This window comes from Hylobates moloch, unplaced genomic scaffold (assembly GCF_009828535.3).
Source record: "Hylobates moloch isolate HMO894 unplaced genomic scaffold, HMol_V3 SCAFFOLD_16, whole genome shotgun sequence".
Taxonomy (NCBI): Eukaryota; Metazoa; Chordata; class Mammalia; order Primates; family Hylobatidae; genus Hylobates; species Hylobates moloch.
This window is the reverse complement of record NW_026652291.1, coordinates 68,540,822-68,554,406: the sequence shown is the minus strand read 5'-3', so window position 1 is coordinate 68,554,406 and position 13,585 is coordinate 68,540,822. Positions and strand designations below refer to the sequence as shown.

The 13,585-nt window shown below is 36.0% G+C and overlaps 1 protein-coding gene across 4 annotated transcripts in view; it reads right to left on the bottom strand.

Annotated features, from left to right (window-relative positions):
* The window catches only part of NUBPL (NUBP iron-sulfur cluster assembly factor, mitochondrial), a 322,052-nt gene that overhangs the window by 236,486 nt on the left and 71,981 nt on the right, over positions 1–13,585 (bottom strand). For all 4 annotated transcript variants that reach the window (XM_058429741.1, XM_032180169.2, XM_058429740.1 and 1 more), the window contains 2 exons: positions 10,380–10,419; positions 10,200–10,290 (listed from right to left, as the gene is read on the bottom strand). In XM_058429741.1, the coding sequence (XP_058285724.1) occupies positions 10,200–10,290; positions 10,380–10,419 (131 nt within the window). The remainder of the gene's footprint in view (positions 1–10,199; positions 10,291–10,379; positions 10,420–13,585) is intronic.

Sequence of the window (13,585 nt, the reverse complement as noted above, 5' to 3'; positions counted from 1 at the left end):
GGAAGGTTTTTAAGATAAAGAAAAACAGTACCAGATTAAACTCAGATCTAAAGAAAAATTGAAAAGTACTGAAATAGCAAGTGTGTAAGTAAATAAAAAAATTGTTTTGGTGGCCAGGCGTGGTGGCTCACACCTGTAGTCCTAGCAGTTCGGGAAGCCGAGGCGGGCAAATCACGAGGTCAGGAGTTTGAGACCATCCTAGCCAACATGGTGAAACCCCGTCTCTACTAAAAATACAAAAATTAGCTGGTGGTGGCCTGTAATCCCAGCTACTCGGGAGGCTGAGGCAGGAGAATTGCTTGAACCAAGGAGGCGGAAGTTGCAGTGAGCCTAGATTGTGCCACTGAGCTACAGCCTAGTGACAGAGTGAGACCCTGTCTCACAAAAAAAAAAAAGATTGTTTTATTAACTAGCTTAAAAGATGACTAAATAAGTTTTATAGCACTGTATGTGAGATTTATAATGGATTATAGTTAAAATATATCAATAAAATACAGGAGATGGTGAATGGTACTGTATTGTTACAAGGTGCTATAGTTTGGATAGCTGTCTCTCCAAACCTCATGATGAAATTGTATCTCCAGTGTTGGAGGTGGAATCTAGTGGGAGGTGCTTGGGTCATGGAAGAGGATCCCTCATAAACAGCTTGGTGCCATCCTTATAGTAATGAGAGTTCTCACTCTGTTAGTTTCTACAAGAGCTCGTTGTCAAAAAAAAAAAAAAAAAAAAAAAAAACCTAGCATCTCCTCCCTGCCTCGCTTCCTCTCTCTTGTCATGTGATCTCTGCATATACTGGCTCTCCTCTGCCTTCCACCATGAGTGGGAGCAGCCTGAAACCTTCACCAGAAGCAGATGTTGGTGCCATGCTTCTTGTACAGTCTGTAGAACCATGAGCCAAATAAACCTCTTTTCTTTATAAATTACCCAGCCTCAGGTATTCCTTTATAGCAACACTAAATGGACTGAGACACAGCATTCTTAACTTCATATTAAATAGCATAATATTAACTTTTCTTTAAGAAGACTGTGATAAGAAAACATATTATAATCCCTAAAGCAGTCATAGAATAATAATACCAAGAGGGATAGATAGCTAAGGAGCTAATGGAGAATTTAAATGGAATTCAAGAAATATTTCATTTATTCAAAGAACGTAAGAAAAAAGAAAAAAACAGATGAAACATATAAGGAAAAAATCAAAATGGTAGACTGAAACCCAACCATTAATAATTATACTAAATGTAAATAAACTAAGCATTCCAATTAAAAGGCAAAGATTATCAAACTGAATAAAATAGTAAGATACAACTAAATGTTGAAATCAAGAGACTCACTTTAAATATAATGAAATAGAAGGTTAAAAGTAAAATAATTTAAAAATTCCATGAAATTGTATACATAAAAAAAGCAAATGTGGCTATATTAGTATCAGATAAAGTAGACTTCAATATGAGGAATTTACCAGAGATATAGAGGAGTATTTCATAACAACAAAAGGGCAAATTCACCATGAATACATAACAATTCAAAACATATGAGAGTATAACAGAACTCCAAAATATATTAAGTAAAAATTGAAATAGAGGGAGAAATGTGCAAATATACAACCATACCTGGAGATGTTGACACTCCTCTCTCATTAATTTATACAGTAACTAGACAAACAAATCAGTAAAGTTAACAAAAAAATTTGAACAACTCTGTCAACCAACCTGACCTAAATCATATTTACAGAACATTAACCAAAATAATTTAAAAATGCAGTCGTTCCAAAAGCGTATGAAATATTCACAAAGATGGATCACATGCTGGTGCTGGTCCACAAAAAGAAAATCTCAAAACATTTTAACACTGAAATGTTACAGAGTGTATTCTCTAGCCAAAACAAAATTACACTAGAAATCAATGCCATTAAGTTATTAAGAAGATCTTCCAATGTTCAGATATTAAACAACATACCAAAAATATCTGTAGGCAAAAGAAGGAAATTAGAAACTACTTTTAACTGAATGACAATGAAAACACCAACGTATCAGAATTGTGAAAGTTTAAGCAACGCCTAAGAGATAAATTTATAGCCTTAGCTGCTTGTATTTAAAAAAAATTTAAATCAATTATTTAACTGTCTACCTTAAGAGCTAGAAAAAGAAGGGTATATTAGCCTGATATAAATGAAAGGAAGGAAATAATAATGATAAAAGCAGAAACAATGAAATAAGAAACAAACATACGATAGAAAAATGTCTAAGGGTGAAAAGTTGGTTTTTTGAAAAAAAACAGAAAAGTTTATAAACATCTGGCAAGAACAATCAAGAATAAAAGAGAAAAATAAACAAATTACTAACATTAGAAATAAGGAAGGAACACTGCTACATCCCATATCCATATAAAAACACAAGAAAATATTATGAACAAATATGTGTACATTATACAATTAAAGTAAAAGAAGTAAATTCCTATAAAACACAATTTAACATAATTAAAACAAGATAAAATTTAAAATCTGAATAGAATTAGTCGTCAAAAATGTTCTCCCAACCCAAAACAAAACAAAGCATGCCAAGCCTAGGTTTCACTAATAAATTCCATCAAATACCAACATTTAAACCAAAGCTAATAAATTTTTTACACAAGATATTTCAGAAAACAGAAGAGGAAAGTACTTTCCAACTTACTTTTTGAGGCCAGGCTAACTCTCATATAACACTTGAAAAAAATATTACAAGAAAAATAAATTACAAACCAATATTCTTCACAAACACTAATGCAAAAGTCTAACAAAATATCTGCACTAGCAAATTCAATCCAGCAATGTAGTAAAAGTACAGTTGGCCCACCATATCCATGGGTTCCACATTCATGAATTCAACCAACTGCAGATCAAAAATATTCAGAAAAAAATGGATGGTTACATCTGTACTGAATATGTACAGACTTATCTTGTCATTATTCTCTAAACAATTCAGTATACTATTTACACAGCATTTACACTGTATTAGTTATTATAAGTAATACAGAGATTATTCAAAGGGAGGCTGTGTGTAGGTTATATGCGAATACCACATTCACCACTTTATGTAAGAGACTTGAGCCTTCATGGATTTTGGTACCTACAGAGTTCCTGGAACCAATCCCCCACAGATACTGAGGGACAACTATAATTACAATATTACTCATTGTAATTAAAATATGATCAAGAAAAAATTAACATCAGAAAATCAGTCAGAATAACCAAATTAAAAAGAATAAAGGAGAAAAATTATATGATCATTTCAATAAGTGATGAGGGAAAAGCATTTGAAAAAATTCAACATTTATGATTAACAATAAAAATTTTCAGGAAACAAGGAAACAGGAAGGAATTTCCTAACCTGAGAGAGGGCATCCTACAGCTATCATCTTTCATAGCAACGAAATATTTAACGTTCTTCCCCACCAAAATCAGGATAAAGGCCAGGATGTCTACTCTAATCCTGTGTCCAACATTATACTGGCAGTAAGTAAAGGCAATAAGAAGACCAGAAAATGAAATTTAAGCAATGGATTGAAAAGGAAGAAATTAAGCTGTTTTATTTGCAGACAACATAAATGTACACACAAGATACTAATACAGTTACTAAACAACTACTAGATTATTAAAATTTAGCAAAGTCACAGGATTCAAGGTTAATGTACAAAAATCAGTAGTATGTGTTTCTGTACACTAGCAACAAACAATTTGAAATTCAATACTTAAATAACAACTCAATTTACAAGATGATCAAAAAATATAAATTGCATAAAAGATATATCTAACAAAAGAAGGCCTATATGCCAAAAACTACAAAACATTACTCCAAGAAATTAAAGAAGCTCTAACAAAATGCAGAAAAGGTCACAGATTAGAAGACTCAATGTTGTCAGGATCTCAATTCATACAAAACTGTTCTATATATTAAATATCATCCTAATAAAAGTATCAACATGCTTTTCTGCACAAATTGAATCTAAAATACATAGAAAAGTAAAAGAAACTAGAGCAGCCAAAACAATCTTGAAAAAACACAGTTGGAAAATGCACATTTCCTAATTTTGAGCCTTCTATAAAGCTATAATAATCAAGACAATGTGGTTTTACAGTAAGGATTAAACAAACAGAATAATGGAGCACAACTAAGTATCCAGAATAGATGATACACATACGGTTAATTGATTTTTATCTAATATATAAATAAATTCAGGGAAAGGGAAGTCTTTCAAACAAATGATGCTAACATAACTGTATAAACTATAAAAAATTATAAACATTGACCCTTATTTCACACATAAAAATTAATTCAAGATGTACAAGACAGAATTATAAAGCTTTGAGAACAAAAGAGAGAGAGAGCAAAGCAAGATGGTGGAATAGAAGGCTGCAAAAATTGCCCCCCGCCCCCAACGCAGGAACACCAAATTTAACAACTCTCTACACACATACACAAAACCTACATAAGAACCAAAAATCAGTTGAGCACTCAGAATACCTGGTTTCAATTTTATATTACTGAAAGACACACTGAAAAGGTCAGGAAAGACAGTCTTGAATTGTGGTCTCCACCCTTCCCCCATCGCCCAAGAGCTGTGTGGCACAGAGAATCTGTGTGCTTGGGGAGGGAGAATGCAGCAACTGTGAGACTTTGCACTGAACTTTGTGCTGCCCCATCATAGCAAAAAGCAGAACCGGGCTGCACCTACCTGACACCTGCCCACAGAGGAAGCATTTGGACTGGCCCTAACCAGAGGGGAATCGCTCAACCCAGCAGTCGGAACCTGAGTTCCGGCAAGCCTCATCACCACGAGCTGGAGTGCTCTGGGATTCTAAATAAACTTCAAAGGGAGTCTAGGCTACAAGGACTGCAGCTTCTAGGAGAGTCCTAGAGCTGAGCTGCGCTCAGAGCCAGTGGACCAGGGGAGCACACGACCTACTAAGACAGCAGCCAGGGCAGCTAACGGAGTGCATGCACCAACACTCCCCCAACCCCAGGCTGCACAGGTCGTGGCTTCACAAAAGACCCTTTCTTCACTTCAGGACAGGAGAGGGAAGAACAAAGAGAACTTTGTCTTGCATCTTGGATACCAGCTTAGCCACAGTAGGACAGGGCACAGAGCAGATCTGTGAGGACCCCATTCCAGGCTCCTGGATGACATTCCTAGACATGCCCTGGGCCAGAAGGTAACCTGATACCTTGAAGACAAGGACCCAGTCATGGCAGGACCAACACCTGCTGAATAAAGGGCCCCTGGGCCATGAATAACCAGCAGCAATACCCGGGAACTATGCCACGGACCTTTGGGTGAGACTCTGAGATGTGCTGGTTTAAGGTAAGATACAGCACACTCCCTGCTGTGGTAGCTACAATGACAGACTTCATCTACTTGATAAAAGCAAAGGGAAAAGTAAAGGAGACTTTGCCTAGCACCTTAGGTACCAGCTCAGCCACAGTGGGGTGGAGCACCATGCAGGGTCCTAGGTCCCTTGGCTCTTGGATGGCATTTCTGGACCTGCTCTGGGCCAGAGGGGAGCCCACTGCCCTGAAGAGTGAGTCTCAGGCCTGGCAACCTTCACCACGAGCTGACTGAAGAGCCCTGGGGCCTTAAGTGAACATCAGTGGAAGCCTAGAAGTATGCCCTGTGGGTCTGTAGTGCTGGTGGCCACAGAGTGAGGCTCCTCAGCCTGTGGAAAGAGGAGGAAAGAATGGGAAGAACTGCACCTCATGCTTTGACTGCCAACTCAGCAGCAGTATAACAGAACACCAGGTAGACTTCTAAGGTTTCTGACTCCAGTCTGTGGCTCCTAGATGGCATCTCTGGACCCACCTGGGGTCTGGAAGAACTCGCTGCCCTGAGGAAAGGACACAAGCCTGTCTCGCTTTGCCACCTGCTGATTGGACAGCTATAGGGCCTTGAGCAAACATAGTAGCCGGATAGTGGTAAAAGCAGGACAAGACACAGTGCTGAGCAGGCTTCAGGTCTGACTACCACAGTCACAGTGGTAGAGGACACAGGGGTGCTTGTGTCACCCTATCCCCAGCTTTAGGTAGCTCAGAACAGACAGAGAGAGATTCTCTTTGTTTGGGAGAAAGTAAGGGAAGAGAACAAGAGCCTCTGCATGGTAATCCAGAGAATTCACCCACATCTTGTCCAAGACCATCAAGGCAGTACCTCTGCATGTCTGCAAGAACCAAGCATTACTAGGTTTGGGGTGGCCCCTAAAGCAGATACAGCTTAGATCACAACACTCAAGTCCTCTCAAATATCTGAAATAAGCCAGACATAGAAAGATAAACATCACATGTTCTCACTTATCTGTGGTACCTAAAAATTAAAACAACTGAACTCATGGAGATAGAGCATAGAAAGATGGTTACCTGAGGATGCGAAGGGTGGTGGGGGTGGAGGGAATGGGGATGGTTGATGGGTACAAACAAACAGAAAGAATGAATAAAACCTAATATTTGCTGGCACAACACGGTGACTGTAGTTATAGTAAAAAATAATTTGATGGTACATTTTAAAATGGCTAAAAGAGTATAATTGAATTGTTTGAAACACAAAGGATAAATGCTTGAGGGGATGAATACCCCATTTACCCTGATGCAATTATTACTCAGTGCCTGTCTGTATCAAAATTTCTCATGTACCCCATAAATATACTAACCTACTATATACCCATAAAATTTTTAAATTAAGAATTTTAAAAAAGAATAAAAAATAAATACATTCTTATCATTATAACCTTGGGGTAAACAGGCAAAGATTTCTTAAAGAGGATACAAAAAGCACTAAGCATAAAAAAGATAAGAAATTGGAATTTATTAAAATTCAAACTCCAGCATAAAAAGACAAGCCACAGACTGGGATAAATACTCCCAATATCTATTACCTGACAATGGACTCATAGCCAAAATATGTACAAATTCCTACAACTCAATTACTAAAAAAAAAAAAAAAAAAAAAAAAAAAATTTAAAAATGAGTAGAAGACTTGAACAGACACGTCACAAAAGAAAATATGAGATCTAATACACATGTGGAAAAGGGCTCAATATTATTGATCATCAGGGAAACACAAATTAAAACCATAACAAGATACATTTTATATCTATTAGAATGGTTAAAAGTAACGAGACTGACAACACCAAATGTTAACAAAAATGTGAAGCAACTGGAAAACTTATGAACAACTGTGAAAGTATTATAGAGGTATTATTCACAATAGCCCAAAACTGGAGACCACCCAAATATTCATCAACAGAAAAAAAAATAAAACTTTTTATTATATTCATACAATGGAATCCTACTTAGCAATAAAGAAGACCCAACTACTATTATATGCAACAATAAACATGAATTTCAAAAGCCTTAGGCTAAGTGAAACCATATACAAAAAAAGCTACATCCTGGCCAGTTGCAGTGGCTCACGCCTGTAATCCCAGCACTTTGGGAGGCCGAGACAGGTAGATCACCTGAGGTTGGGAGTTCAAGACCAGCCTGACCAACATGGAGAAACCCCGTCTCTACTAAAAATACAAAATTAGCCAGGCGTGGTGGCGCATGCCTGTAGTCCCAGCTACTCAGGAGGCTGAGGCAGGAGAATTGCTTAAACCTGGGAGGCGGAGGTTGCAGTGAGCCAAGATGGCGCTATTGCACTCCAGCCTGGGCAACAAGAGCAAAACTCTGTCTCAAAAAAAAAAAGCTATATCCTGTATAATCCTATTCATTTGAAATTTAAAAACATGTAAAACTCATTATGGTGACATAAATCACAACAATGATTGTCTATGGGTATGGGATGAAACAGAAGGGGGCCCAAGGAAACCCACTTAGAGGATGGAAATGCTATTCAGTTTGGTTATGGGTTATGATTACATAGGTATATATATTTATCAAAAATCACTGAATTATACACTGAAAATCTATGCATCTCATTGTATGCATAATTTTAGCTCAACAAAGTATTGTCAGGGAGAAAAAGAAAAAAACAAAACAACTTTAAACCAGACTTCTAGTTCAGGATGTCAGAATGACTACAGTATTTTTCTTCCCCCATAAATGGATACTAGGAGGGAACATGAGAGGATGTTCTGGATCACTGGTATTGTTCTAGTTATCTTGTTCTAAATGATGATTATATAGGTGTTTCAACTTTGGGATAATTTATCTAATTATACTCATGATTTGTACATTCTTCTGTATATATGTTATATTCAATTATTTAAAATGAGCCAATGAATCAGGTACCCCCTACAATCCACTGCTGTACAAAAGTTCTATCTAGCTACTGAATTTTCATTAAGGATGTTAAATTTACCAAATAATGGTTTGGTTTCTAAATCAAAACAAAAGTGAAAACACTCCTTAGCTCTGATGATCTGCATTAGTCCCAGTGTAGGCCTAAAATACCAGCTTTTCAGCTCCCAATAAAATGCACACATGAAAGTGACTTCACAAAAGACTGTAAGATAGGTATACTCTAGGTAACCTCAAAGCATCCCAATAAAATATGAATCCATTTTCTTACCCCATCTTTATCCTGATATTCTATAGTATGTTTGCTGAAAATGTATCCACCATGCTTCTCAAAACAAACTTTTTTTTTTTTTTTTCTGAGATGTAGTCTTGCTCTGTCACCCAGGCTGGAGTGCAGTGGCGCGATATCGGCTCACTGCAAGCTCCGCCTCCCGAGTTCACGCCATTCTCCTGCCTCAGCCCCCCGAGTAGCTGGGACTACAGGCACCTGCCACCACGTGGCGCTAATTTTTTTGTATTTTTAGTAGAGACAGGGTTTCACAGTGTTAGCCAGAATGGTCTCTATCTCCTGACCTCGTGATCCACCCATCTCGTCCTCCCAAAGTGCTGGGATTACAGGCGTGAGCCACCACACCTGACCAATAAACTGTAACTTTTATACAATTTATGTGTCAGAGAGTTTGTTTTTGCCAAATCTTCATTTGGACCTCTGCTAGACTACCAAATTCCCCAAATATTTTTTGAGAATAACAACATGTAAAATCTGATGACTGAAGTGTTGTGAAGGTAGCTAAAGGTAGCTAAATTCAAAAATCAAAAATATATAATGCAGGCAATTAACACAACTATTCTATATTCTCTGATAGTATTTAGCAGTAGAGAAAACAGAGGGTGGGTTAATCAAGACAAATAAAGGTCAAGGTCACAAAGGAATTGGTGGGGATGGGGTGGTTTGGGAAGTTTAAATGAAATCACCAACTACGGGATCTGACAGTAAAAGAGGAGAAAATGAAACCAAGAGACTTAAACGACAAGGACCAAAAATCAAACAGCACATTTATCACAATTCAAGCAGCAAAAGTGGTAGAAAGGCAAGATGTTATAGTGAAAAAAGAAGAGTTTCAGAGTTCAAGACAGATTTCATCTACTTAATTGTATACCTGAAAATGAATATAGGAGTATCTACCATTAGAATTATCAACCGATTGTATGGTGCCTGACCCAAAGTAGAATCTGAATAAATAAAAGGTAACTGTTATAAGTTGATGAAGTAAATGCAAATTACTTTTAACTTTTACCTAGAAGACAATTACAAACTCACATCTACTAAGAAAAAAATAAAACTTATTCCAAGCTAACTATAAATAACATATAGCCCAATTGATATTTTTAGATTATCCAATCAAATGTTCTCTTCTTTTCTTAAGGCTAAATTAAAGTTGATTGGACAAATATTACACATGCAAATATATAACCATATATACTCAAAACAAAATTTTACTTTTTTCTGGAGCAATTTTAAATCACAAGTACATTGGTTTATATAATTTTGTTCTACATCTGTAGAATTTCCACACTGCCCTTATAACTCAATATTGGCCACAATGGGATTAATCACAAATCTAAAGAAGGCAGATAACTTATAAAAATAGATTTGGTCTTCTTACTGCAGACACAGCCAAAGCAAGAAAACGGTATCAAGTAAGACAATAGAATTTTTAGTACTCACAAGCAATGGGAAAGATTAAATCATGTTAACAGTGAAGTTTGGTCTTGGCACCACATTAACTCATTAGGTGCCATATTACGCATTATACATTCATCCCATCAACTGATTCCTGAATGCAAATTTTAACAATTCTCCAATCAGCAAATGTATTAACCACAGCTTTGCCAATGATAAAATTATATTTAAAGCAATATTCTTACCTGCCTCAACAATTTCTCAATGGCCGACATTACCATAAGGCCTCTCCAAACTACTGGTTCACTTTCTTCAACCAGAAAGCCCATAGACATACTGCAACAGTAATATAAAAATACAACTAATTTGTATAAATTAATTAACATTATTCCAGAAAGTAACATTAAAAATATATATATGCTCACCAAGCAATACCATAATTCAAGAGAGGCCTCATTAGGTTGCCTGGAAAAAAAAAAATCCTCTCTTTTAGAACAATAAAACACAATACATAAACATTCTGAATTGGGTTTTTTTTTCATCTTTTTAGAAATATTTTTTTAATTAACAAATTGCATATGTTTACGGGGTACAACATAATGTTATGATACATGTCTACATCGTAGTAGAATAATAATAATAAGTAAATAAGTAATAAACCATGCTAATTAGCATTCCACATCACCTCACATATTCTTTCATTGCAGTAAAAACATTTAAAGTCTACTCTTTTAACAATGTTGAAATATACAAAAAATGATTGTTAACAATAGTCACCATGCTGCGCAACAGATCACTAGAACTTATTCCCCCTGTCTAACTGAAACTTCGCACCACTTGACTAACAACTCCCCTTTGCCTGTCCATCCTTCCAGGATCAAAGAATACCAAACTGGAAATACAGATACGCTACTCATATTGTGCAGTTTAACTTTCAACTAAATATAACTCAATTTGCAACAGTTTAAACATTATACCAAGCATACTACTACTATTCCCAATAGACACAACATTGATAAATAGTTGGGACATAATTTTATTAAGAAATACTTCAAATACAATTTTAAATATGTTTCTAAAAAACAGCCTCAATACCAGGCACAGTGGGAGGCCAAGGTGGGTGGATGACTTGAGGTCAGGAGTTCGAGACCGGCCTGGCCAACATGGTAAAACGCTGTCTCTACTAAAAATACAAAAATTAGCTGGGCATGGTGGTGCATGCCTATAGTCCCAGCTATTCAGGAGGCTAACATGAAAGAATCGCTTGGACCTGGGAGGCAGAGGTTGCAGTGAGCCCACATTGTGCCACTACACTCCAGCTGGGTGACAGAGCAAGACTCTGTCTTGAAAAAAATAAATAGCCTCAATAAAACAACTCAACTACAATTTTTAAATGTTTCTAAAAAATAGCCTCAATAACTAATTTTGTCCACCAATTTTATTCATATACTAAGATACATAAATATATAAATTATATATATATGCTAATCTAATATATGCATACATGTATGTGTATATTTGCATGCACACACACACACACACACACACACACATATCTAATCAGTCCTTCCTACACTGGAGTGTTACTACTTATTTGTTCCTTTACTTAGCTTAAAAAGTATAAAAATCCACAAAAGTAGAAAAACTCAATTTTGAAATCTGAGATGAAAAAATGCATTAATCTGTACAGAAAAGCAATCTATTGCTTATAGTGAAGTAAAAAAAACCTTTATGTAGTCAACAAATGATTACAATAAAATATAATTGGCTTTATCAAACTATCTATGCGATCACCTTCCCCCTCACTCTTGCTTTCATAACCTACTTCTCTACCATAACAAATATGATTTGGACAAGTATTGGGCAAAAAGTTTAGGACAAAGTCATAAAACCTAAGAGTATCCTGTTTTCAGATTTCAAGATATGTTCTTCAGGGTTTTTCCCCTCTGTAAAGAGACTGAGACTGAAAACTGTATAAAGCATATATGCATGGATTATATAAGAAATCCTCTGCCATATTCCATTCATTGAATCCCTACTCAAAGAAAAAGCCGTGGTCCTTCATTAAAGGAATACTCAATGAGTGTATGTTTATAGTTTCCTTCTTTAATTTCTGGCTAAACTAACTAGCTCAATCTCCCCATACCTAATTTGAAAGCACTATTTTTCTTCTATGTAATTTTCTCAATTCTTTCCAAAGCACCCAATTATAACCTTTCATTATCATGGTTGGCAATATTTTTTGCCATTTTCTTCAATTACCATATGAATACAGATTAAAGAATCTGAATTATCACATGCTTTTTCACCTTTGATCTGCTAAAACGGTGAGTTACACTAAGAGATTTTTCCTAATTTGGAACCAAACTTGCTTTCCTGGATTAAACCCAATTTAATTATAATGCAGTTATTTTATAGAATGCTGAATTTGGTCTGCTAATGTTTGCTTAACATGATATCAGTATGTCAAAGAGATAGCTGCACTCCTATGTTTACTGCAGCACTATTCGCAATAGTCAAGATATGAAATCAACCTAAATGTCCAACATTAGATGAACGGATAAAGAAAATTTGGTATATAGACACGATAGAATACTATTCATCCATTAAAAAGAACGAAATCTAACTAACTAGGGAGGTGAAAAATCTCTACAATGAGAATTACAAAACACTGCTCAAAGAACACAGAGATGAGACAAATAAATGGAGAAACATCCCATGCACATGGATAGGAATAATCAATAACATTAAAATGACTGCACTCCCCAAGGCAATTTACAGATTCAATGCTATTCCTATCAATCTACCAATGACATTCTTCACAGAACTAGAAAAAACTATTTTAAAATTCATAGGCAACCAAAAAATAGCCCAAATAGCCAAGGTAATCCAAAGCAAGAAAACAAAGCTGGAGGAATCATGGTACCCAACTTCAAACTATATTACAGGGCTACAGTAACCAAAACAGCATGGTATTGGTACAAAAACAGGCACATGGACCAGTGGAACAGAATAAAGAGTCCAGAAATAAGGCCACACAACTACACCCATCTGATCTTCAATAAAGCTGACAAAAACAAGCAATAGGGAAAGGATTCTCTATTCCATAAATGGTGCTGGGATAACTGACTAGTCATAAAGAGATTGAAGCTGGACCCCTTTCTTACACCATACACAAATATCAACTCAAGATGGACTAAAGACTTAAATGTAAAAGCCAAAACTATAAAAATCTTGGAAGACAACCTAGGTATTACCATCCTGGACATAGGAATGGGCAAAGACTTCATGACAAAGAAAGCAAAAGCAATCACAACAAAAGCAAAAATTGACAAGTGGGATCTAATTAAACTTAAGAGATTCTGCACAGCAAAAGGAACTATCAACAGAGTAAACAGACAACCTATAAAATGGTTGTAAAAATATTTGTAAACTATACATCTGACAAAGGTCCAATATCAAGCCTCTATAAGGAAGTTAAATTTACGAGAGAAACCCCCATTAAAAGTGGGCAAAGGACATGAACAGACACTTCTCAAAAGAAGACATACATGCAGCCAACACACATATGAAAAAAAGATCAATATCACTGATCATGAGAGAAATGCAAATAAAGACCACAGTGAGATAC